The 25,751-nt window shown below is 36.6% G+C and overlaps 1 protein-coding gene across 8 annotated transcripts in view; it reads left to right on the top strand.

The window, feature by feature from the left end:
- Nucleotides 1-25,751, top strand: part of PDE4D (phosphodiesterase 4D) — a 1,626,844-nt gene that overhangs the window by 351,872 nt on the left and 1,249,221 nt on the right. For all 8 annotated transcript variants that reach the window (XM_033179631.1, XM_033179630.1, XM_033179629.1 and 5 more), the window contains one exon: nucleotides 24,352-24,482. In XM_033179631.1, coding sequence (XP_033035522.1) covers nucleotides 24,441-24,482 — 42 coding nt within the window. In that variant the 5' untranslated portion in view covers nucleotides 24,352-24,440. The remainder of the gene's footprint in view (nucleotides 1-24,351; nucleotides 24,483-25,751) is intronic.

The following is a 25,751-nucleotide window of genomic DNA, read 5'->3' as shown; positions in this document are numbered from 1 at the left end:
TAGCAGTGTTTTTAATGTTTCAACAGCATAATTATCTTTGTCTCTGGAAAACGGGAAGCTATGTATCATTAGGAATTTCCTGATGAATTTCCTAAAGTATAAGGGTTCTAGTGCTATACAGAGAGCAACTCAGGCACGAGGTCATTAACCCTAAAAAAAAAAAAAAAAGAAAGAAAAAAGAAAAAATACTTTCCTTGGGGACAAGCAGGATTTCTAAGGGCTTGCTGGCAGTGTTATTTGACTGTACATAGAGGTTTTCAGCACAGATTTCTCTTCCAGGTCAGTGAAAATAAAAGTCCAGCCAGCCTGGCTTTAAATCAGTCGATGCAAAGGCAAAGATCTCAGAAATCTGGTTTTAATTTATCAGCTTCGAGTTGCTTTTTCCTTCACCTTTTCATGCTTGTCATTGGCTGCCTAACCCAAGTGAGGCAGGTTTCCTGTAGATCCCATCTGTCTTGCTGGTACCTCCTGCACTTGCTGGCATCTCTTGCCCTTGTTGGCAACTTCTGCATGCTGGATAGTGTCCCGTCAGGTCTAGGATAGCGGTTCTCAAAGGGTAGCCTGGTGCTATTGCTAGTCCATGGACGGACTGCAAATGTATTGATGATGTTTGATGCTACAATGACTATATTTTTACTTTATTATACTGACCATTGTTGCTGCTTATAAGAATACAATGGGAGACAGGATTCTGAGGCTGGGTGCTGGGGGAAGCCATTTAAAATCTGGCAGCACTGGCGGGAAAGCACACCTAGTGCTGCCAGGTTGGAGCTTGGTGCCTTTTTCTGCCTTTTCCATGATACCTCTAAGGGGGAGCCATTGTCCTGCTATTCTCTTTGGCTTTCTTTTTAAGGGGCTGTGCACCTATAGATTTGCTGTAGCTAAAACTTACAAGACCGTAACTACACAGTTTAACCCTACATACACCCTGTGATATCTCCGGACTCTTCTCTACTTCTCTCTTCCCTGCTCACTTGGCCCCAGCTGTGCCTCAGATACACCAAGGTACTTCTAGACACTTACAGGCTTCACTCCTGCCACTCCTTTAGGCTGTTACTCAAATGTTGTCTTTTCAAAGAATCTCTTCCTGGGCATGCTATCTAAAATTGCAATCCCTACTGCCAATACACTCTTTATTTTTGTCTTTGCACATATCACCATCTAACAGAATATATTTTACTCACTAATCACTTATTTATTTTACTTATATTATATTTACTTATTAACTTAGTATCTGTACTCCCTCTGTAGAATATAAGGCAAATGAATATAGAGGTTTTTCTTTTTGTTCACTGCTGTAGTTTGAATGCATGGAACAATGCCTGTCACTTAGTAGGTGCTTAATAAGTTTTTGAAAGAACAAATGAATGGTTAGAAGCCCCATACATTTATTTCTTAATCTGGTTTATACCTACAGCAAAGGAAATGCTATAATGACTTGCCCCATTTAAGTTTGGGTCAAAATTCAGTATGCTGACTTATTTATGAAGTCATTTGGAATGAGTAAGAGTCCTAGGTCTATGTCAATCACACTGAAATAAGAGCAGACCATTGATGGATTCAATACTAAATGTGATTGTTCTATAACTTTCTGGACACTTCATATAACAGCTCTGTCTAAATCTCAGAATCTCATTTATACCTCATCACTGAATATTTTTAGACTATTAAAGTAGTTTATTGGGGAGAGAATGTTTACTATCTCTCAATCACTTCTTATACATGATCTATTTTAATTCTTGTAAAAACCAGGTAAAGATACATTATTATTCCTATTTGAACTGAAATTCTGAACATCATTTTAATTACTCAAGGTTTCACAAGTTGTGAGAGAAGATTATGATCTTTTCAAGTTATGCTGTAAAATAAGGACTTCTGTTAGAAAACAACAAGTAAAAGAATTAGACTACCCCCCCATGTTATCTATCCTCTGTTAGCTGAATATTTATCTTAAAGTAGGGCCCTGCCATGCCATTCTCCTGCTAAGAGTCTGCGTTGGTTTCCTACTGGATCAAATCCAAGCTAAAACTGGCACTCAAAGCCTCATATAGTCTCATTTCCCCTTAACCATCTTAGATTATTTCCCTCAGCTGCCTGTAACAAATCCTCTGCTCTAGTCAAGAAGTTTCTCTTCTTTTATTCCTTCCTCCTTATGAGCCACCCCTCCTGTGTTAGGCACCCATCTACTAGTCTGCCCTTCTTCAGGGACTTCCTATTTCTTCTCTGATGTTCCTTTCAGGCATGAATGTCATTCCCTTTTTTTCCTGCTTATCCATACACCTTATGGACCTATCTGTAAGATCCACCTGTAAATTACACACTTTGTTTTTCATGTCCCTAACCTATAATAAATAATCTCTCTCATTTTTCTTTTCTTAATTACTTTTGAACTTATCAGGTGTACCACACAATTTATTAATCCTTAGCTAATTATAGACTGTAGTGTTCTATAATTGTTTCTAGTGTAAGCCTTGTTCTCTAAACAAGATTGTAAGTGCTTAAAGAGATTTATGTCTTATACTTTCCCGCCTGTACTTTCTAGAGTAGAGGTTGTTTTATTAAGAGATGCCCTACAAATACTTGGCTTTTCATCCTGTATAGGTATGAGTTCTGCTATTAATAGAAACTATGACATCATTTTAGGATAGAGAGTAAAATGTGGTTTATCCAGGAGCAGATCCTTCCAATCTGATATTAGTTTTGTGCATTTTTTGAGCACACATATTTTCAGAAAGTCACTGGAAGATTTTGCTTCCACTATAGTTGAAATTTGAACACCAAACTTCCACACTGTGAAACGTTTGTATGAACACTTTTGAGAACTTTAGGTGAAAGATGTAGTGTAAGTACAAAAGTATGCATCTTCAAAAAGCAAAATGTAAATGCAAATATTTAGAAATTTCAAAACAAAGCATGGGAAATTTTGGGTATATTGCAAGACCAAATAATTCATCATTCCATTTCTAGAGCACTAGAAAAGGTTGGGAAATCTGTCCTTTGAAGCCTTAGAGTATATATATTTTTCTCTTTAGCTCTGTCTGTTTCCTTGAGGAGATGCCTGTAGCAGTAAAGGTAATCTGGAAGGCTTTGAACTTCTGAGACAGTGTTAAGCATTTTTTACCATCAGATTAAAGGTGGCAAAAGCTAGGGATGATCTGCAGGTGACTTCAAATCAGGGGGTTACACTGCAAATCCATCTTTTAGATGAGATAAGTCGAAGTGCCAGTGAATGTGTTTTGGTGGAAAGAAAAGAAGCCGAGAGGGTCAGGATGCAGACGTTAGCATTTTTTCAAGAAACGCTGGGATAGAATTTCTTTGTGTGGAACTGTACCATGTCTGGAGATACCTCACTTAATGACATTAATTGAATACTGTGCAGTTTGTCCAATTTTCAAAATGAAGTACATTTATGATTCTTCCCTGTCAGGCATATTTATTGCCTTTTCTTTCTTCTTCTTTTTCTTTCTTTTTTCTTTTCTTGAGACAGGGTCTCACTTTGTTGCCCAGGCTGGAGTGCAGTCAGTGGCGTGATCTCGGCTCACTGCAACCCTTGCCTCCCAAGTTTGAGCAACTCTCCTGTCTCAGCCTCCCCATTACTACAGGCACAGGCCACCATGCCTGGCTAATTTTTTTTTTTTTTTTTTTTTTTTTTTTTAGTAGAGATTGGGTTTCACCATATTGGTCAGCTTGATCTCAAACTCATGACCTCAGGTAATCCACCTGCCTTGGCCTCCCAAAGTGCAGGAATTATAGGCATGAGCCACCATGCCGGGCCCTATTTTTCAGGAAAGTTTTGGGAGTGTTCTGAAGGTTGCAGAGGGTCCATGTTATCTTTAGAAGCTTTCTCTTTAGTGTCCCTTTGAATGCTGGCTTCAGCTTAGTGGATAATAGGTGGGTCAGGCTGGGTGCATTTTTATACTTTGTGGTATCAGAATTTGAAAACAAGATCTGCTTCAAGGGGAGAAGCAGGTCCCACTGGTAGAGACAAAAGGATGTTTTGCCAGTTTGCAAGTACATTGCAAGCTGAGTGCAATGTACTGAAAGAGGAGTACTAAGTGCTAAGTTGCACATCTAAGCCAGCTGTCACTGGGGAAGGTCCTGCAAAGGCTCACAGGTGGCACCCCATGGGCTGGCCCATCATAGCAAGACAGAGCCTGAGAGTGGTCAGTTTTTGGTGCTCCAGGCAGTGGGGCAAGAAGCTCGGCTCAAGTAGGCCTAGCAGCTGACACGGGACCCAGCCTCTGAGCTGGGGATGACAGTTGCAGACTTAAAGGAGCTCTCAGGTGGAAACCTGGGAGACAAGGAAGGTGGGGGAGTATGATAAGGACCAGCTGTTGAAGACGGAGCATAGGTGGCTACAAAAATAATAATAATCTCTACAGATAATAATAGTAAAGATAGCTAACACTTATTGATGCTTACCATATGTCAGAAAATGTCCCAGGTCCTTCACACATTTTAACTCTATCAATCCTTAAAGGCTGGTACTGCTATCATCCCCACTAGCAGGGGATGTAAACTGAGTCACAGTAAGGTGGAATAGCATTGCAGAACTACACATCTAATTAGTGGTAGAATAGACATCTTAATCCAGGAATTCCAGTTTAAAAAGTCTGTGTGCTCATCCTCCAAGCTATCCCACCTTCAAGTACTAAAAAGTGACACAAAATAAATTGAGTCTTTATAGTCTATTGGAAAGGGCAAAAGCTTTGAGCTAGAGAGATAAGGATTTGGATCTCACCTCTACCACTTATTTCTGACATTTTGGGAAAATCATTTGATTATCTTAGATTTGCTATATCATCTGTAGAATGGGGGAATGCCACTCACCCCACTGATTTTGAAGAACGAAGTGAAATAATAGATATAAGCTAATTAGATTGCATCTGGCAAGAAGCTGCCACTCAGTAAATATCTGCTTTCTTTCACTCTCTAAATGCCCATTCATATAGAGCTCTTTCAGTTACTTCTGATTGGAAATAGGATTATTCTGGGGCACAAGTCTGGGCTAAGCTTGAGATAATCAGGGAGGCCACACGTTTCAACACCTGTGAAAAGAAGAATAAGTAGATAGAAAAATAGATAGATGATAGAGAGATAGAGATAGATAGAAAGAAAGAAAATAGATAGATAGATAGATAGATAGATAGATAGATAGATAGATAGATAAAAGATGCCACAGGTTGTAGTGAGAGGTGAGACAGCACCTGGCTGTTTCCTGCCTGCTTACCCTTAAACAACGTGATGCTTTCTTCTTTTACAGAAAAATGTGCTGGCAAGTGCTTTCGCGTACAGTTAATTCAATCAATAAAACTTTGCATCTTAAAGATGTAAACTAATGCTCACTTCAGGAATAATAATTGGCAAATTTAAAAATTATGCATTTTTATAAACATGTTAATAATCTTTTGCTTTTAAGATTTTGTGCTTTCATTAACTTTGTTAGCACTCAGGAGAACTAACTGAAATGCTTCTAAGTTTGAATTTCTATAATTATGCTAGAATTTCAAAGCCTACCTTGCATAGGATAATGGCTAGGGCATAAACATTACATCCTATCTCTAGTCGAGGCATGGATACCTGTACCATCTTTCATATGAGAAGCATCAATACAATTCTGACTATAGAATTTCATGATCATTCTTTCCACCTACAGCTTTTTTGAATCTTTAGCTGCAAATTACATTTAAAGCTATTACTCTGTATACTTTTTCTGTACTTAAAAACATATTTGAGGCAAATAGCCCAAGTGTTCACTGTAGAAAAAATAGATTACATTAGGCACAGAAATTAAAAGAGAAAAACCACCCACAATTCCAGTACTAAATAGTAGCAAATTTTGAGGTATATCCTTCCAGACTATTTTCTATAGATGTTGAGACATAGTACAGAAATGGGATCATACTCTACACACAGTTTTGTAATCTGTGCTCCTCACTCAGCTATCTATTACAATAAACACCTTTATATTCCTATACATTATCATCTGTAATAACCTCATTCCATTGCATTTTTGTAGCAATACTAATTTAGATAATCTGCTATTGTTAAGTATTTAATTTATTCGCTAGGCCGGGTGTGGTGGCTCACGCCTGTAATCCCTGCACTTTGGGAGGCAGAGGCCGGTAGATCACCTGAGGTGAGGAGTTTGAGACCAGCCTGACCAACATGATGAAATCTGTCTCTACTAAAAACACAAAAAATTAGTAGAGCATAGTGGTGCCTGTAATCCCAGCTACTCAGGAGGCTGAGGCAGGAAAATCACTTGAACCCAGGAGGCAGAGGTTGCAGTGAGCCGAGATTGCGCCACTGCACTCCAGCCTGGGCAACAAGAGTGAAACTCCGTCTCGAAAAAAAAAAAAAATTATTCACATTGTTTTTATTATTATGAACAAAGCTTTGACTGTTATCTTTGCACATCCATGTAACCTCTTTTCATACTGACTCAAAGGGCATGCGTATTTATCAGACTTTTGATGTATTTGCCAAATACATGTCTAGAAACAGTGTGCTGACTATACTCCCTCTGGCAATAAATGAGCGCCTCAAAACTGGATTTCTTTTTCTTTTCATGTACCATCTGATAGACAAAATAGGGCATCTCCTTATTTTATTTTTTATTCATTTGTTTTCTTGCGTGGTTGATTTTTCCATATCATTAATTTAAAATTTGTAATTTATCCTTTTCTGTAAATTCATGGTTCTTTTCTCTTTCTCTCTACTGGGACATATTTATTTTCCTTACTGATTTTTAAAAGTTCTCCATGTTGTACCTCTTTAACTATAAAATGTGTAATATGTAATATTTTCCCAGGTTGTATTGTATATTAAAATTTTTTGATATATAGAAGTTTTTATTTTAAAGTTGATTAAATCACAGGCTGGACATGCTGACTCACACTTGTAATCCCAGTACTTTGGGAGGCCAAGGCAGGGCAGATTACTTGAGCCCAGAAATTTGTGACTAGCCTGGGATCCATCAGGAAACTCTATCTCTACAAAATTTTTTTAAAAAAATTAGCCCAGTGGCCTGCACCTGTAGTCCCAGCTACTAGGGAGGCTAAGAGGTGAGGATCACTTGAGCCCTGGAAGCAGAGGTTGCAGTGAGCTGTTTAATGGCACCACTGCACTCCAGTCTGGGTGACAGAGCCAAACCTTGTCTCAAAAACAAATACATAGGTAAATAAATACAATTAATTAAATCACTTTATTCATAGTTTATGCACTTAGAAAAACATCTGGCATATATAGTGCTCAGAAAGACCTTCCTCACCCTTAGAGAAATAAAATGTTCACATATATTTTCTTTGAGTATTTCCGTAGCTTCCTTTTTCACATTTAAAGTTTGAATTCATCTGGACTTTATTCTGGCATAATATAAGTCTTAGGCTTATATTCCCAAATGATTATCAAGTTGTCACAGTATAATTGATTAACCTGTGTTCCACATACTGATGAAAAATGTTACCTCTGTCTAACATCATATTCTTATGTATAGTTATATCTCTTTTGTGTTTCTGTTCAGCTCTGTTGGATTCTATTCTAGTCTGGTGCCAGGATCAATTATTATAATTATTACAGAAATTACTCCTTTGTTAACATTGTCTTTCAGAAATGTTTTGGATATACTTACATTTATTTATATGAGGTTTTAAAATACACAAGCAATGGGAGACAAGGGGGAATTGCAATTGGGGGTAAATAAAGCAAGTTTGGAAAAATGTTGATATTGTTGTAGCTGTGTGATGGGAATGTGGGACTCATGATCCTGTTTACTCTGCCTGTGTGTATGTGTGAAAGTGACGATAACAAAACTTTGTATAAATAGTTAGATAAATAATTCAGATCGGAACTGCATGTAATTGGAATTGTACATACTTTCCTCTTTAGAAACATGGTTTTTTTTAATGTCTTCTTTTATGTACTTCAATGAAGTTTTGTAGTTCATTTCTTTATATAGTCCCCCTACCTTTCTAAACAAACAAGCATACAAAACCTAAGAAAGCATCTTCATGCCTAGTTTTTAAGTTGTGTGTGTATGTGTGTGTGTATGTGTGTGTGTAGCAATTATATTTCAAATTGTTGGTATATAGGAAAACATTGATTTGTAATCAACCAAGATACTTAACTTAAAAAAAAACTCTTTTTTTTTTTTTTTTGCTTTCTTTTTGGGAAGTCTTTCAAGTAGAGAATTCTGTGGTCTTCCCATAGTGAGAGACTTGCCTCATCATTTTCAATATTTATGATTCTCCTTTATGGGATTTATTAGCACTTTAAACACACTGGCAACTGAGGGTGGTGGCAGTGGGTGTTTTTCTGCTGCTCCCAGCTTTAATGAGAATGTCTTCCATCTTTGATCACTAAGCAAGACATTGGCTATTTGAGGAAGATATGACTTTTGGTCCCATTTTATTAAATCTTAAAAATCAGGATTCAGTGTTAAGTTTTTTCACATGCATTTTAGATATTCTTAAAAATGATTATGTGTTTTTCTTGACATACTTTGAGACTACATGTCCAGGACCTGTGTATGAGGGGTGGTGGTGTATAACTCAAAAAAAAAAAAAAAATGATTATGTGTTTTTCTTTCCCCTTGGTCTATTACTTTAATGAGTTATATTAATAAATTTCTTACTATTAAACCCTTCTCATATTCCAGAGTGTGTAAACTCATGAATATAGATCCTGTGTATTGTCTTACAGAAATTCCCTAAATTGATGGCATTGCTCCATGAGTTTTCTATTGTTTCTTGCTTCAAAGTGAATTTGGGAACAAGGAGAGTGAAATAAATGGACCGAAATTTCTATCTCATACTGGAAGTCTGGCATACTGGCATTGACTGTCATCTATAGTAGAGTCAAATGTACTGACTGAAATTCAGATATGGTTAAACAATGTGGCTTTTATTTCTTATAGCAAATTTTCTAGCTCTAGTTTCTAGCTGTAGAGCCATGTTCCCATTGATGAGGTGGGGAAAAACACCCAAACTTTAATTCATTTTGGAATTAGAATAGTTTCTTTGGGGTCAGTGTTAAAATAATTGAAAGTTTAGTTATATATCAGAACTGTTTTTCTCCTCTTCAATGACTTCTGGTGTCTTCCTTAAAATATAAAATAACTTCTGGGTGCAGGAGAAAACATACATTTCCTGGATTTATACTTACTAGCCATGTAATCTTGTACTGATCATTTCATCTTTACCTACCTTGATTTCTTCATCTGCAAATTGGATATTAAAATGATAACTATTTCTCCACATGCTCTCCAACACCTGTTGTTTCCTGACTTTTTAATGATTGCCATTCTAACTGGTGTGAGATGGTATCTCATTGTGGTTTTGATTTGCATTTCTCTGATGGCGAGTGATGATGAGCATTTTTTCATGTGTCTGTTGGCTGTATGAATGTCTTCTTTTGAGAAATGTCTGTTCATATCCTTTGCCCACTTTTTGATGGGGTTGTTTGTTTTTTTCTTGTATATTTGTTTGAGTTCTTTGTAGATTCTGGATATTAGCCCTTTGTCAGATGAGTAGATTGCCAAAATGTTCTCCCATTCTGTAGGTTGCCTGTTCACTCTGATGGTAGTTTCTTTTGCTGTGCAGAAGCTCTTGAGTTTAATTAGATCCCATTTGTCGATTTTGGCTTTTGCTGCCGTTGCTTTTGGTGTTTTAGACATGAAGTCCTTGCCCATGCCTATGTCCTGAATGGTACTACCTAGGTTTTCTTCTAGGGTTTTTACACTTTTACACTGTTGGTGGGATTGTAAACTAGTCCAACCATTATGGAAAACAGTATGGCAATTCCTCAAGGATCTAGAACTAGAAGTACCATATGACCCAGCCATCCCACTACTGGGTATATACCCAAAGAACTATAAATCATGCTGCTATAAAGACATGCACACGTATGTTTATTGTGGCACTATTCACAATAGCAAATACTTGGAATCAACCCAAATGTCCATCTGTGACAGACTGGATTAAGAAAATGTGGCACATATACACCATGGAATACTATGCAGCCATAAAAAAGATGAGTTTGCGTCCTTTGTAGGGACATGGATGCAGCTGGAAACCATCATTCTTAGCAAACTATCACAAGAACAGAAAACCAAACACCGCATGTTCTCACTCATAGGTGGGAACTGAACAATGAGATCACTTGGACTCGGGAAGGGGAACATCACACACCGGGGCCTATCATGGTGGGGGGGGAGGGATTGCATTGGGAGTTATACCTGATATAAATGATGAATTGATGGGTGCTGATGAGTTGATGGGTGCAGCACACCAACATGGCACAAGTGTACATATGTAACAAACCTGCACGTTATGCACATGTACCCTAGAACTTAAAGTATAATAATAAAAAAAAATTAAAAAAAGTTTAATGAGAAAAAAATGATAACTATTTCACAGAATTGTGTGGGAATTGAATTAGTTAATATATTTTAAGTGATTAGAACATTTCCTGGCACATAGCAAATGTCCCATAAGTGTTTGTAATTATAATAATAAAATTGTGATTGTTCTCATAGTGTTAGGAGTGAAGTGGACTTTGGTTCATGTGCCATTTTCCAGTTGCGTGCTCTTGGGATGATTTAGTGCCTGTCTCTTCTGCCTCCACTTTGAAGTATCTGAAGCTGGTTTAATGCTCTTATTCTGTTCTCTTGGCATAAGCAAAGAATAGGAATTACATCTGTTTTTGCCAACTAGGTTGGCAGCCAACTCTTGCCGGGAATATGGGATCTCTTTCCTAGTAATATTTACGAATGAGATAATTTGTAACAATATCTTGGTATGGTATGATATGTTGTAACATTATCTTCATCCTAGCAGAGTTTAGATGAGTTAGAAATTGAAAGACCCTTTTAATACTAAGTTTCTTTCATTCAGCTACTTCTGTTTCAGACATTAAATTTGGTTTTGCTTTTTCATTTATATACTTTTGCTTATATTACTTCTTAGCGAATTAAAGATATTTTTAAAGAGAAAATTCTAGCTTTTCAAGCATCATTGTCCTTTTGAAAAATTGAACTAATAAGGGCTGAGATGATTAAAGGGTAGCCAGATCCTTAGAAAAGAAATTGCCATTTTCCATTTTCATTAAGAAATTCATCTGTTAGCACAATAATATTTATGAGATTTTTCTGTTGTGCAATCCCTCATTCATCGCTTATCGCCATTATGAATGAAGAGAGAGCAAAATCTAATTCCAGGTGCCAGATGGGTGCCACACAAATGGCAATGATTCAGCACAGGCTCCAGTTAGAGATACCAAGCTCTGAACAGCTATTTGGATAATCAGAAGATCTTGGTGAAATGAGGTGAATTTTCTTCCGTGTGTCAGATCTTCCACTTGTTCTTTCTCTATATTCAGAGCCTTTCAATTTGCTATGAAGCTTGGTATCTGCTTGGTCCTAGCAGTTCAGAGAGGGTGTTACAATTAAAATCTTACTGGAAACGTGATGGGTTCATTTTGAGGCTCATTGAATGAGTCCTTGAAGAAGGAAGCATCAGAATGAAAAGGATTTCAAATCTCTGGGTGTAAGGTTTGAAATGTTCATTTGACCTCACTGATGACTGTGGAAAATCTTAGGCCTGGACACAGAAACTGAAGATTAAATAGTGTACTGTAATTGAGTGTCTCTAGAATTAGAACAGGCTCATTTTGTGGCAGTGTAATAGCAGACTAACAATCCTGGGAAGAGTGCATTTTTAATGAAACATTTTTGCAGGATTAGTAAAATTCGGATCTCCTAAAAAACCCAATGCTTGCTTATTCTAAGATGAGAAGGATAAGACATAATTCAAGGCTCTTCACTATACCACCAATAGGTTTTACAATAAATTTTGAGCTCCTCTATCCTACATTTTGAAGGATTAATTCTAACTGTAATTTACCTTGATTCTTAGAGCTCACTGAGGCTCTTGGTGTTAAACACATGTCAGGGGATAAAGTAATATAAAGCTCACATTTAAGGGGTGCCTTCTTAGAGTTAGGTACGGTGCTTATATACGCTGACATGTAAGTTCATCATTTAGTTTACACAGTAGTAGCCTTGCAATGTGAGTTTCAATATCTACATTTATCTTGATCCTGAAATTGACATGCAAAAGGGTCAAGTAGTTTCTCATGGCCCTAAAATTAGAAAATGGCCAAAACAGAATTTGACTCCAAATTCTTTAGAATGTGGAACATGACTGATTCCAAAACTTAAAATTCCACTGATTAGTTTTGTCTCTTCATCTCTCTAAACTAGCATCTCTTATGTAAATTACCTTTGTTTAGGAGATATCTTAGAGTTCTTGTTTTATAATGGGGTGAGAAAAAAATATCTCCTTAAGAACAAAAGCAGTTAAAACAAGGTACTACGCTGAAGGAGCTGAGTTTATTTTATCTACAATATATACACTGACTATGAAAGAAAAAGAGTATATTGAAAATGATTCTCTATTGGCAGAAAAATATTATAGTTTATGCTCTACTAGATCTTGGTTTTGTTTCTTGTTATTTTTAATGTCTATATAAATTGATAAAACAGTAAAACCCTGAAAAGAAAAAAGAAACAAATTCTTTGCCCCAATTTTTTTCTGCTATTTTATTTTTAAAGTCAAAAAGCCAACTGCTCTTTATCATGGGTTAGAAATTTGCTCCAAACTAAGGGGCATGGACAGTTTTCAATTTGTTGGTGTTAATGACTCCATCACAGTGGGCTCATTCCCTTGCAAGGATGCTAATGGGCTGTTGGTTCCTAAGAGACAGAGGACTGAGAGGTTTTGGTTTCTACTCATAGTCTTTGGTTTCTTGGCTGTGTTATTTTCCTTGTTTATGTTTCTCTTAATTAACATTAAGTTCTTCATTTTATGCCTTGATTTTCTTCTGTTTGTACAGTCTGCAGGCAATGACTCCTTGGGTAGCACTTGTTAATTAGGGAGAAATGATAGCTTAAGGGTACTTCCTGACTTACTTGGTGCTAGGATAAAAGTTGTTCTACTGAAGCCCCATTAGAATAACTTTTATGTACCTACCTCAAGTAAGATCTGCATGATGCTCTACCAATTCCTCTTTTGTCTCTTTTATCTTTACTTTAACTCTGGTTTGTTTTATTTAAATTCTCATTGTGTCCCAAATAATCTAAACCAAGAGTATTATTAGGTCTTAAAATAATTCACTTTTTTTTCTTAAGGAGGCTATTCACAGTAGATTTCGTGGGAAAATAAAAATTAGAATTCATTGCTGATTAATTAAATAGAAGCAACTAAAGAACCAAGGGATATATTGATTTTAAAAGGGAACTTCTGAAGGTATCTGACTCACAATTACCCAGAGATAATAATTTTGGTTCTATAGTTCAGATTGAGAAAGCTACACATAATAGAATGCAGGATCTATAGCATGGATTCTCTTTCTCAATTTCTCACTATTTCTCACTCTCACCTTTCCTTTTCTCTTTCAGCTACCTATTCCTGTCTGTCTATTTATCTATCTATCTATCTATCTATCTATCTATCTATCTATCTATCATCTGTCTATCTTATTTTTGCTAGAGAGGCAGAATGGTTCATGTTTTAGAACCGAGTTGGTCTCATGATACAAAGTACAGACTATGATTTGTAATTATGATTTGTAGACCGTAGTCTCTGCATACATTCTACAACCCTCAGTGAAATGCCATTTCTAATACTTCTCAAATTTACAAGTATTCAAACAGCAGATTTTACTTTAATATGGGACAGAAAAACATTATAAAGAATAAAAGGCTCAATGCCTTGATGAACTCCACTTTTCTTTGTAGATAGTAAGCAGCTTGCACCAGAGATTTTATGGGGATCATCTTGCCATCATTTTATTTTCCTCATGGTGACTCAGAGAATTTTATCCTGAGGCTCTCAATGGATCTGTTATAGTGAAGCTGATGATGACACATCTCAGAGGCTCGTTCCACATTGGGCCTCAGGCCAGCAAACTACGAACCATGCTGTCCTATGATTCACAGGACAAAACTGCTCTAGATACCTCCCACTACCCAGGCAGGAAGGGCACCATAATGAGGCAGTGGGAGGGTGTATGGCTAGAAAAGTTGCTAAAAGAAAGCATTTGTTGTAACTTTCTTCTCTGCTGTGGGAGGCTAACACCAAAGCAAAGTATTATCAAGCAACAAACCCTACATTTATGAGATATTAATGAGAATGTCCCTGGACTTTTAATTAGGGTGGAGAGTTGTGTTTTAGAGAGCTGAAATTATTTTAGGTTGGGGGAAAGGCCATAGAGCATGGAATCCTCGGAGGAAAGTCATTAATTTACAGCTCAATGACTGAGCTGTGCCATTTTGAAATATTGGTCAAGGTGAGCATTGAAAGAGTGGGTACTCTGGCATTTCCATACCCTTGGGAGTGAAGAATTAGGCTATTTGGGGAGCCAAATGATATGCTTTTATTTCCAAAAATGTCATTTATTTTGTAATAAATTTGTACTGAAATTGAAAGTGGTTTGTGTTCTCTTACGTACGTGTGACCACCTGCATATTATTCATTCAATGGTCATTTATAGCATACTTTATAGGTGTGGAATTCTACAGACGCCTTTTCTGCAGGGACAAAGTTCTGACTAGACGCACAAAGGAGATGAAAGGAACCGTCAATGTCTACCTTCATCTTCCTTTTCCTCTACGTGGGGGAAAACATCAGTATATGAAATGGCATTTGAATAACTTAAAGAGAAGTGTTCACAAGAGCAGAATAACTTGGAACAGGCTTTGAAGCCATTAGGTGTATGAATCACTTGCTGCCTCCTCTGGGGTCCCACACCAGCTATTCTGAGATTCTGTCAGAGTAGTTAGTATATTGTGTTATTTGTCTCTGTCCCCCACTAGACTTAGAGTTCCATGTGGAGACAGATTTTTATCATATTTATCTCTGCATCCCTGGACCCTAGAGCACAGTTCATTGCATTCCAGAAGTGTCCAGTAAATGTCTGGTGAATAAATTAGTAAAAGAGTTTGCTGTTATCATTTTGGAGGAAGAGAAGGGAATAGAATGATGGTTTTATATGGGCATAAACTACAAAGGAAATGATTTTATTCTTTTCAGTCTGGAGACAAAATGTGCTTTTCTTCTCATAATTCTCTTTCAATTCAGCAGAGATCAGTATACATTTACTAAGTATATTTTATGTTGTGATTATATATATAAACATGAAATGTTTTCTAACCTCAAGGGACTTAGAGTCCAGGGCAAGGTTGTCAGTGACGTACAATTAAACAGATCATTTTGATGTAATTTGACAAATATACTGTGGGAGGCATTCAGGAGGCATTATGGAGGGAGTAAAAAGGGATATTAGGTCAGGCTAGCAGTGGGAATGGGGCTGGGATATTGGGAGAATCAGGAAACTCTTCCAGGGGGAGATGACACCTGAGTTGAGTCTTGAAGCAGAAATAGGCAGCTATCCCCTACAGCATAAATTGATAGATTTTAAGGTAGACTTGAAGTAGGCAGCGTTGGTGACAAGAAGAACATTAGAAAGTGCCTGAATTTGTGTAGATAAAACTCCGGAAGACTGTAGTTGTGGTAGACCCCTCTCAGTGTATGAGATATGTATGTGGGGGGTTAACGTATACACATGGCAACAAAAACAATGAAAATTAGTGGATTTTCAAGAAATATAATCTAGAACAGAGGCTCCCAAGTGCCAATCAAAGTGGTGGTGCTCTTCATCCTTCATGATTATTATCTGAGGTATTGGCCAAAAGTAGATTCCTGAGTACCTCTCCTCAAAGTTCTGATTCATTGGAGGAGAGTTAACCATCTGCATTTTATGGCATTCCCTAGCTAATTTTAATATGCAGTCACATTTGGGAAATGCTGATAAAAATGATAGCAATGGTATCACCCGTATTTTAGATGTGGACAAAATAAGAAGACCCCATGAAGTAGAAGAAGTTGAGCAGTTCGTTGGAGAACCAGCAGAAGACAGAGGAAGAGGGAGTTTCTAGAAGCAAAAACAATGTGATTATAGAGAGCTCTAGTCAGATAATTTGTGAAGAGTTTATTAGATTTTGTAAAATGGAGATCTAGGATCTTTGGAGAAAGTAGCTTAAGTGTGGAAGGAGTAAAACTTGCTTGCATTGGGTTGAGGGGTAAACGGTGGGAATAAGGAGGTAAAGAAAGTTAATAGACATTTTTTCGAATAACTTGATTTTGAAGAGAAAGAGAATGATATCTCGAAGAGGGAGAACATAGGGTTATAAGGATGATTTGCTTTTTGCAAGAGGAGAGACTCAAGAGAGTATTTAGATCTTGAGGGGAGAGAGCCAGTTAGAATTAGAACAGATAGGGGAGGAAAGACAGGCATAGGAAGAAGACAGGACTTCTCCTAGGAGGAGAAACACCTCACTCATCCTCTCAGATGGGGGAAAGGAGGTAAGGGAGAGTAAGCTGGGTGAAGAAGGAAGCTGAGGGATAATTTTTGATGGGATATTCAGAGAGACATTAAGAGGCTCAAATAGTTGAAAGGGAACAAAGCTTGTTGAAACTAAATCTAGGTAAAGAGCACTATTGTTAACTTATTATTTTAAAAATATTTTTCTTGAAAATTGTGACAGGTTTTTCTACCTACATTGCATTTATTTTCTACCTTATAATAATATGAACCTATTTTGTAGATTGAGCTCCTGTTGATCCTATAAAACCCAAATCTCTTGCTTGCTGATTCAGTTGTTCATTTGCATTTGTCTCATGTTCCATGCATTTTGCATTCCCAGAAACTAGCACAGGCAGGGAGGCCTCAACAACTGATTGATTTCCTAGGTGAAGTGGAGCCTGAAGATTTCCTTTTATAGACACCATTACTAGATCTGAAAGAAAGAGGTAAGTTAATTGACACCCAAATGGAGGACGAAGATAGCAGAGTCAGGGAGAGAGAACTTAATTTTAGCCATCTATTTTCCAACGGGGCTTTTCTCTGGTCTATAGATTCCCAAAAACAAAGTCTAACACTGGGTATGAAATAGCAAACTCGAGTACTCAAACACAAACAAATGAGAAAGCAGTCTAACAATTCCACAAACAAAAACTAGCACTTTTGTATATAGTCTGAAGTAAGAAGAGACGAGTAACTTGTTTTGTATTCTCTCAAATACTTTCTTTTAATCCGACTTTTAAGTATTTTTTTCTAAGTGTTGAAAATTTGAGAAGCCAAGAAACACAGAAACGAGACAGAACTACCAATAATACTGTACCTACATATAACTACTAATATTTTGCTAAATTTTAAAGTCTTTTCTCTGTGCATAACTTTTTATAGGATAATACTACACATACAACTTTAATCCTACTTTTTCACTTAATATTACAACATAAGCCTTTTCTCATGTAATTGAAATATCTTGCAAAATATGTGATTTTAGTTACATAGTACATCATGAAGTTTCTCATATTTTATTTAGCAATTCCTTTACTATTTGACATCTAAATTGTTTCCAGATTTTCATTATTTTAAGTGGTACTGCTAGAAGGCTTCTGCATACAAAGCACTTTCCATATTTCAAGTTACTTCCTGAATTATGATATAAAAGTGTATAATACCGTTAAAGCTTTTGGTATGTATTATCAAATTCCCATCCAAAGACTTAGGTCATTTGGAAAGCTGATCAGTAATATATGAAATGCATATCTAATTATATACACACTATTTTGTTTTTAAGAAGTAAAATAATTTTTAAGCAAGACAAACAAATATTGAGATTTTAATTTTCATTTCATTCATAGTGAGATTGAATATATCCCACATTTTGATATAATTTTATTTCCACTTTTGCAAAATTTCTACTTATTAATTAAAATGTTCATTTTTATAGACTGATATCTCGAATTTTTAATATATTTTGTAAGTGGTACAATGTTATGTTACATATTAATACTATGGCAAAGGCAAAATAATGATAATGAATTCTTTCAAACTTAAATATATATATTTTTTTTTTTCTATTTTTTTTTTTTTTGAGATGGAGTCTCACTCTGCCACCCAGCCTGGAGTGCAATGGTGCGATCTCAGCTCACTGCAACCTCTGCCTCCTGGGCTCAAATGATTCTCCTACCTCAGCCTCTTGAGTAGCTGGATTACAGGTGCCTGCCACCATGCCCAGCTAATTTTTGTATTTTTTTTTAATGGAGACAGGGTTTCACCGTGTTGGCCAGGTTGGTCTCAAACTCCTGACCTCAGGTGAACTACCTGCCTTGGCCTCCCAAAGTGCTGGGATGACAGACATGAGCCACCATGCCTGGTAGAAGTTATATTTTTTAATCATACAACTTGCAGTGTGGAAGAGACTTTACAATGTACCTTATTCAACCCTGTATTATTAGTTCGTTTTCATACTACTATAAAGAACTGCTCAAGACTGGGTAATTTATAAAGATAAGAGGTTTAATTGGCTCACAGTTCTGCATGGCTGGGGAAGTCTCAGGAAACTTACAATCATGTTGAAATGCAAAGGGGAAGCAAGGCACTTTCTTCACAAGGAGGCAGGATGGAGAATGAACACAGAAGGAACTACCAAATACTTATAAAACCATCAGATCTCATGAGAACTCACTCACTATCATGAGATCAGCATGGGGAAAAGAGCCTCCATGATTCCATTACCTCCATTTGGTTTCTCCCTTATCACCTGGGGATTATAGGGATTATAATTCAAGATGAGATTTTGGGTAGGGACACAGCCAAACCACATCAAAGCCTCAGGTGAAGGAGATTAAACCCATACAACAATTATTGAAAAAAATGTTAGCTAGTAGACAAGTTTGTGGTACAACATACTTTTTGTTATTTGACTTCAGAGTCAGTAGAAATCTATGTGACTTGGAGCAGCAGGGCAAGTTGTTATTAGAAATAAGGGCTTTTGATGGACTTTGAATAGAAAGAGTTCCGTAAAATGAAAGAAACAACAATTAAAGGGCATGAATCTAAGGCTAAGAGGTAGAAATGGACGTGTCTCAGGTGCTGCAGAGATGAGACCAGCCTGACGAGGGTAGAGAGCTGGTGTTGGGAGATAGGATGTGAGCTAAGGCCAAATTAAGTATGCAAATCACAGATCACTTGACTCTTCTAGTTGAAACACATCACTCTGGAGTTCCTACTGAGCATAAGCTACATCTGATTATACAAGGCCATCCTTGTGGTTACAGGTAGATTGCACTGACTTTGGCACGTTTCAAGATGTTAAACTCTGTTGGGAAGACTACAAGATACATCTGGGTTGACAGATAAAACTAGTTTTAGGAAAAGCCACGCACAGGGCAGTATCATCAGCTGGACACAGGACTGGGCATGAAATACAGGGTCCTCTCATTATTGTGTTGTCCCAGGCAGTCCTATGACCTTAGGCAGACTGCTTATGTTCCCTACACTTCAATTACCCTATTTGTATCCTACGCTCTTTCTACATCTCAGATTCTATAGCCTCTAGCAGGAGCTCAGATAAAGCATAGCTTCAGATAAAGAGCACCCTAGAGAAAATGTAAATAGCAGGAAATAACTATTGTCATCTTTAGATCTGGAATAAGAAGTCCTTTCTTTTAATTCACAATTTTAGAAGGTATGAGGAGATATCTGGAACTTTCTTCCCTTGTTTCTGCCACTAATGTAGCAGAGGGCCAACTGAAGCAGATGTTCACATTATCTATCTTACGTGTGTAGAGAGCAAATTAGTGGACATTTAAGAGCCCAAGGCAATAATTCAAACATTCCCATGAAAAAATCTGCTTTTCCATCCTTGTATGTTTTTCTTTTTTAAAAAAAAAACTTTTAAAGTATTTAATTATTGCATTGCCTCCTCCTAATTTCTTTCCTGCAGATACTTTGGTGAGTAAACCTGGATAAATTAAGCCTGTTTTTATTATATTCCTTTGGAGTTGTCTTTGATTGTGATCAAATTTCTCTTCTTATCCATGCCACATACATTCATTCTTCATTTAGATTAGAATCTAATCAAGGGAAGAAACTGCCAAGTTTGGTTTCATTTTGATGTCTACTTTATGCAGCCCTAGAAAAATCTATCTTTGGATGAGTTGGAGACAACAGTAAGTTTGAGACAGAGCTAATACATTACACCTTGATCACTCATAGGCAACTGCACCCAAACAATTCTTTCCCTTCGCATCAAGAAAGTTTGTTGTTTATCTGAGGGCTTAGTACTGTGCCTGACACATATAAGGTGATCAATAAACTTTTTAAAAGCAATGCATCTGAGTGACTTTATAATTCAGCAGTTACTACATGAACTGACTTGCTGTATAGAAGAAAAAAATGTTAGTTCAAAAAGAGGGGAATAAAGAATTCTTCTTAAATATATAAAACATGTCCTGTTCAGTAGCTTCTCTAATATTTGTGGATGATTGGAACCCCTTTTCATTCTTATATTGAAGGGTGTCATTATGTATGGGGACATTTGCTGTTTCAATACATAAATTTATATTTGCAGGGAACTTAAAGTCCCCAGAATTTTTTCTGAGATATTGTCTGATTAATCCCCATAACAATGCTGTGAGGTGGGTTGTGGAGATACAAGAGAAAAAAGGGAAAGGATTTTCCTAATACTAAACAGTTTGTGTATATGACGTAGCAATGAAAGTAGAACTTACTTCATCTGATGACCAGTTCAAGACATTTTCTGCTATATAAATCTTTAATCTCTAGGATAGAACCTGTCTTAATTCCCTTTGCGTCGACATAGCAAAATGTATACAGGTGCTCCATCTCTAATTCCATCTCTGAATATTCCAGCACTAGCTGTCTTATCTACCTCCTCTCTTCATTTTTATTTCTAAAGTGTTCTCCCTGAAGGAGCCGACTCTTCCTTCTTTCTAATTAACTTTATGTGGAAACTCCTATCGTAATGAAATTGCACGTGTGAGTATTCTCTTGCCTGACTTTCTTTTTAGTGCACCTGGAGGAAGAAAGCTTTCTGCAGTCTAACCACATTATCTTTGCTGAGAGAGAAATTTGTAGAAACTAGGATAAATGCCTTCCTGAGAGTCAACCTTTTCATCAAACATTTTTTAGTTTAGGCACAGCTTTGATTTTTGCAGAGGTTACCAGTTGTTCATAATTAAGATGCACTGGTTCATGCTATTGGTAGCAAAGCACTACGAAAGAGTAGACAAAAACGTGGACTTTTGAGGCAGATCAGTCAGGTGTGAATCCTGGTTCTGCCATTTCCTGGGCAATTTCCTTCATTTTTTGGTTCTGATTTCCTCTTTTGTGCCATGGGATAACATGTTGACAATGTCTACCTCACAGGATTATTGGAAAGTTTAAGGATAAATTACAGACTTTTTTAAGGATAAATGAGGTGGCAGAACATGCAATCCTCTTCATAGACTGCAGAGTGCATCTACCATTTCCTCTCCATCTCCACTCTCCTCCCTGCCCTACCTTGAGGGGCTTTGTACCCTGGAAGGTTGACCAGTGAGATGTACATCTTCCTCCTTTGCCCTCCTGCTTGCTTGCATTTGGCTAGTGGGGAGTCCTAGCAGGAGACAGATGGAGAAAGGAAAATGAGACTGCGTGCATCTTCTTATCTCCTTCCTTTTAGGGAGACCTGAGGCTAGCTGTGTCCCAGAGAGCAACTTCCATTTTAAAGGCAGCCCATTCCGGGTGATGCTTTTTCCTAGGTATGGGCAACCCATCCCTCTTAGGGTGAAAACTTTGCTATTGCTAGTTCCAAGTACTGTGCCATCCTTTGTGGATTCCTCTACCCTACCAACATCTCCTTAAAGAGTCTCTTTGTTGAACCTGCTGTAAATTATCCTAATATAAGTATGCTGTCTGTTTACTCCTGGACCTTTAACTGATAGGTTATTCATACTGGTTAGTATAAAATAGATCTGCCCACATATGTATTATTTGGGAGAGGTTAGCATTTATAGGAGAAAAAATAAGAATGGGCTGGTGTTGCTTGCTATTTGATACTAAGAGAATAAGAAGGTAGTGATGATGGATGATGATAAATATATGATGATGATGATGAGATCCAAATACCTCCTATGAGCCAAGCATTCTCCTAGACAATACTTTTTACTTCATTTATTTTGAAAACACATATGTGTATTACTATCTTTCTTTTGCAGAACTGGAAAAAGTTCAGATAAATCAAATAATGTACCTAAAAGCTACATAGAATGCCAGTGGAAAGCTGAAATTCCAATCTATACCTATCTGGTTCCAAAGTCTATACTCTTTTAGTAAGGCTAGGTGCCTTCTAGCTATACAGGGTGAGAAGAGCTATTCCATCAGCAGTCAGTTTTCAACTGAATCTCTTTACCTATTGAAGTTTCTGTAAGTTCTAATTTCCCACAGGAAAGTATCTGCTAATGATGGTCTTTAAATGATTTCAAGGCAAATTTTTAAAAAACCTGGTTAATTCAGCAAAGCTTATCAGGTCAAATCCATTATTTGTCTGATTTGACTGATTTGTTACCACTGAGTCACTAGCCTAGTAGGACAACTATTCCATGGTTGTCCCTAAGGCTACTCATTAAATACTGGATGAATAAATAAATATTTTGAATAAGTTTTTCTCTGATAATATGTAAGCTTCCCACAGCTGTTATCTAAATTTTTTTCTCCCTAGATATGTAATATTTTGTTCACAGTTTGTATTATTTCTGTTCAATTCCTAAATTAAATGAGTAACATAATTCCACATTTTCTGGGACCTATAGGATGCTAATTTGTAAAGGTGATTCAATTCCTGGAGGTGTACTAGCTGAGAACTTTCCATTTGTGGATCAGCTCCTCCCTTCAAATCCTTCTCCTTTAGAAAAATTCCGTACACACTCAGAGAAACAGTATTTATCTTAGCAACTCACATTTGATTGTGCATTTTTCTTTAATCTTCAGGCAAGCATTTCTATCAACCTTGGAAGAAGGCTTTGTCCATTGTTTGCCTTTGAGTCCCCAAGTTGCATCTAGAGATGTTCTTAGCTGCAGTGAACTTATTTCTCTGTTTCTACCTCTACTTTGCTGTTATGGGACCTCTAACCTCCCGCAAAGTGTCTTCGTTTTATTTTGAGAAGACTTGAGAGGGTGACTCACATATATTCCAAACAAGTATTTTCAGCCTTTAAAAAGGCTGTATTCCCTGCAGGCTTCTCTGTTTTCATTTTGTATGTTTTTTTTTTTTTTTTGAAATGATACATAGTTACTTTGTTTTTCATCTTTTAAATGTATAATTCGTACTACTTTGTACTTTAATATTTTTCAATCATTTCAGCAAAACCAGCTCCTTCAGACCTTCACTGCTGTTACTCTTTTCCTTAAGTCTCAGACACATGTTTTTTGAAAAGCTTAGAACAAACCCAAATGATAGAACTACATGCCACTGTTAACATCAGTCTACACCTACAATATTAGCCTAAACTTGCAATATCAGAGTTTTTGTGGTTTGATCAGGTCTTTTATCCTCTTTCCCTTACAGTAAGTTCTTTCCCTGAAAGCACTTCAGCCCACATGCAAATATACCCTATAAATATGTAGGTTGTGTCCTGATGTAAAAGAATATCGTAAATGAAAACAATACGTACAGCTATTCGATTTGTTCTATCTTCAAAACTGAAAATGAAGAATCTCCATTGTAGTGTCTAGGAGAAAGCAAAGATTTGTTAGATAATGAGGATATCAATGTCATTCAAGTGGCAATTACTCTGGAAGATTCCTTGAAATAACAGTTACTACTTAACAGTTATTGCTTATACTTTTTGTTCTCATCTTCTCAAGTATTCCTTACAACCACTTTGAACTAAAGGGGTAGGGAACTCACTAAATTTACTGAAGAGTTATTGGATTGGCTTTAAAGTACTATTGATTATTGTCAGTGAAACAAGAGGCAATGATTCAGTTGCTCAGAGGGCTCTTTTCTTCACATGTAGGTAAGATTCCTCCAGCAGTGGATCACCTTAGTGATCCCTTAGTGAAAAACTGTCGAGTCCCTAGCTGTCCCAACAAGAATCAACATATACACAATTCAGTTTGCCTCTTCATTTTGTACATGTAACTTTAGGTTATGGCTACCATATCTGGTTTTTTTTTTTTTTTTTTTCCAGCCACTAAAACGGTAGAGTTGAATATTTAATAGAAAACAGATGATGCTTGAAATCTCTAACTTACATTTAACAAAAACGGTTTTGGAAATGTTGCTTGTGTATATGTTTTTATTGTTTTAAACACAGTACCATTTTAGCCTGTTCCGATGAATTATTTAAGAATTACTGTCCCAGTCTAAGAGCATTTCAAAGTGCATGTGTTAATCATATACTTGATTAAACATTTCCTTCCTTTTCTTTTCAGCATTCCAGTTGGCTTTTGAGTGGATACTTGCAGTGAGAGCATTGACATTGGAAACACTAGTTCTCATTTTAGTTACTTAAAACACCACAATGAAAAGAAATACCTGTGATTTGCTTTCTCGGAGCAAAAGTGTAAGTAACTTTTGTTTTCATCTGTTTTCTAAACATGTGTACATATAACATTTTAGTTTTGGTTTTGGATTTTAATACTATACTATCATGATTAGGCTTGTGGGAAACCTTTAGTTAACTTTCAGTTTTCTGACTGTACACAGCTTATTAACAAACGAAGACTTGTTTGTCTATGTGGCCTGGGTAGCATTTGATGAAAATTCTTTCAACTAGTTTATATCTTACCATTCATTCATATAAGTCTACTAGCCTGATATTGAACACTCTAGTTTTTGAGTGCATGCAGAAAATATATGATTAAAAATCAAAACATAGGGAATTTATGTCTTGAATATGAAACCTTCTGGGCATGTCCAAAATCATAAATTAAACTTACGTCATTAGGTACTTCAACCAGTAACATTCTGAAAGTTCTTCCCTTCCATGAGCTTTCAATCCTGGCATATATATCTAATTACTTCTTTTATCTTTTTTTTTTTTTAAACATTTTAAGGTGAACATCCTCAGGGCTCTACTGAAGGTTAAACCTTATTTCCAATTACATAGCGTTCTTAAGATACCACAGTCATGATACTTTTAAAATTTATATTAGCTCATGGCAAAAAGCAAATAGAGCAACTCAAAGAAAGCTACACAAGGCAAGGATGAAAGCGATTGTTAATTTCCATCAAGCAAGTGCTAAGAACACATCCCTTTGTTCATTTACCCAAGGGGGTAGGCATCCAAACAGATGTAGTTGTGACGTAGGAATATTCATTTGAAGGCATCAGAAAAACCACAAATGCAAACACATTTCTCTAGTATGAGAACACTTTGTGTTATAACCAGTGATTCTATTGTGATGGCCCAAAGTCATCTTTCATCCTTTCTATGGAGTTACCATCCAGCTTTTAAGGGTGAGGCATGGGTATGTGCAGATAAAGTGTAGTATGCCTAACTGTGTTTGTTAAAAAATGAGGATTTGCTGAGACATATGCCAATCCTTTGACTGAATACTGTGTTTAATAACTAACCAAGTAAATTCATCAAACTCTGAGGGATTGTTCAAATTTATGTGTTTTGCTGGTTGGTGTTTGGTTGTGTGTATTATTGCATAAAAGAAGGGGCCTGGCTTTGAGCTTGAAATTCCTTTTAACATCATACAGTCACTCACTGTAATAGGTGACCAAACTGCAAACACATCTTACTCTTATGGAGTTTTCTTATTATAAATTAAATATGAAATCAAACTATTCATATAATGTTTTCTTTTATTGAATTTCAGAGACA

This window comes from Trachypithecus francoisi, unplaced genomic scaffold, assembly GCF_009764315.1.
Source record: "Trachypithecus francoisi isolate TF-2019V2 unplaced genomic scaffold, Tfra_2.0 Lachesis_group2, whole genome shotgun sequence".
Lineage (NCBI taxonomy): Eukaryota > Metazoa > Chordata > Mammalia > Primates > Cercopithecidae > Trachypithecus > Trachypithecus francoisi.
Note: the sequence above shows the minus strand (reverse complement) of the source record. Positions and strands in the feature narration are given on the sequence as shown.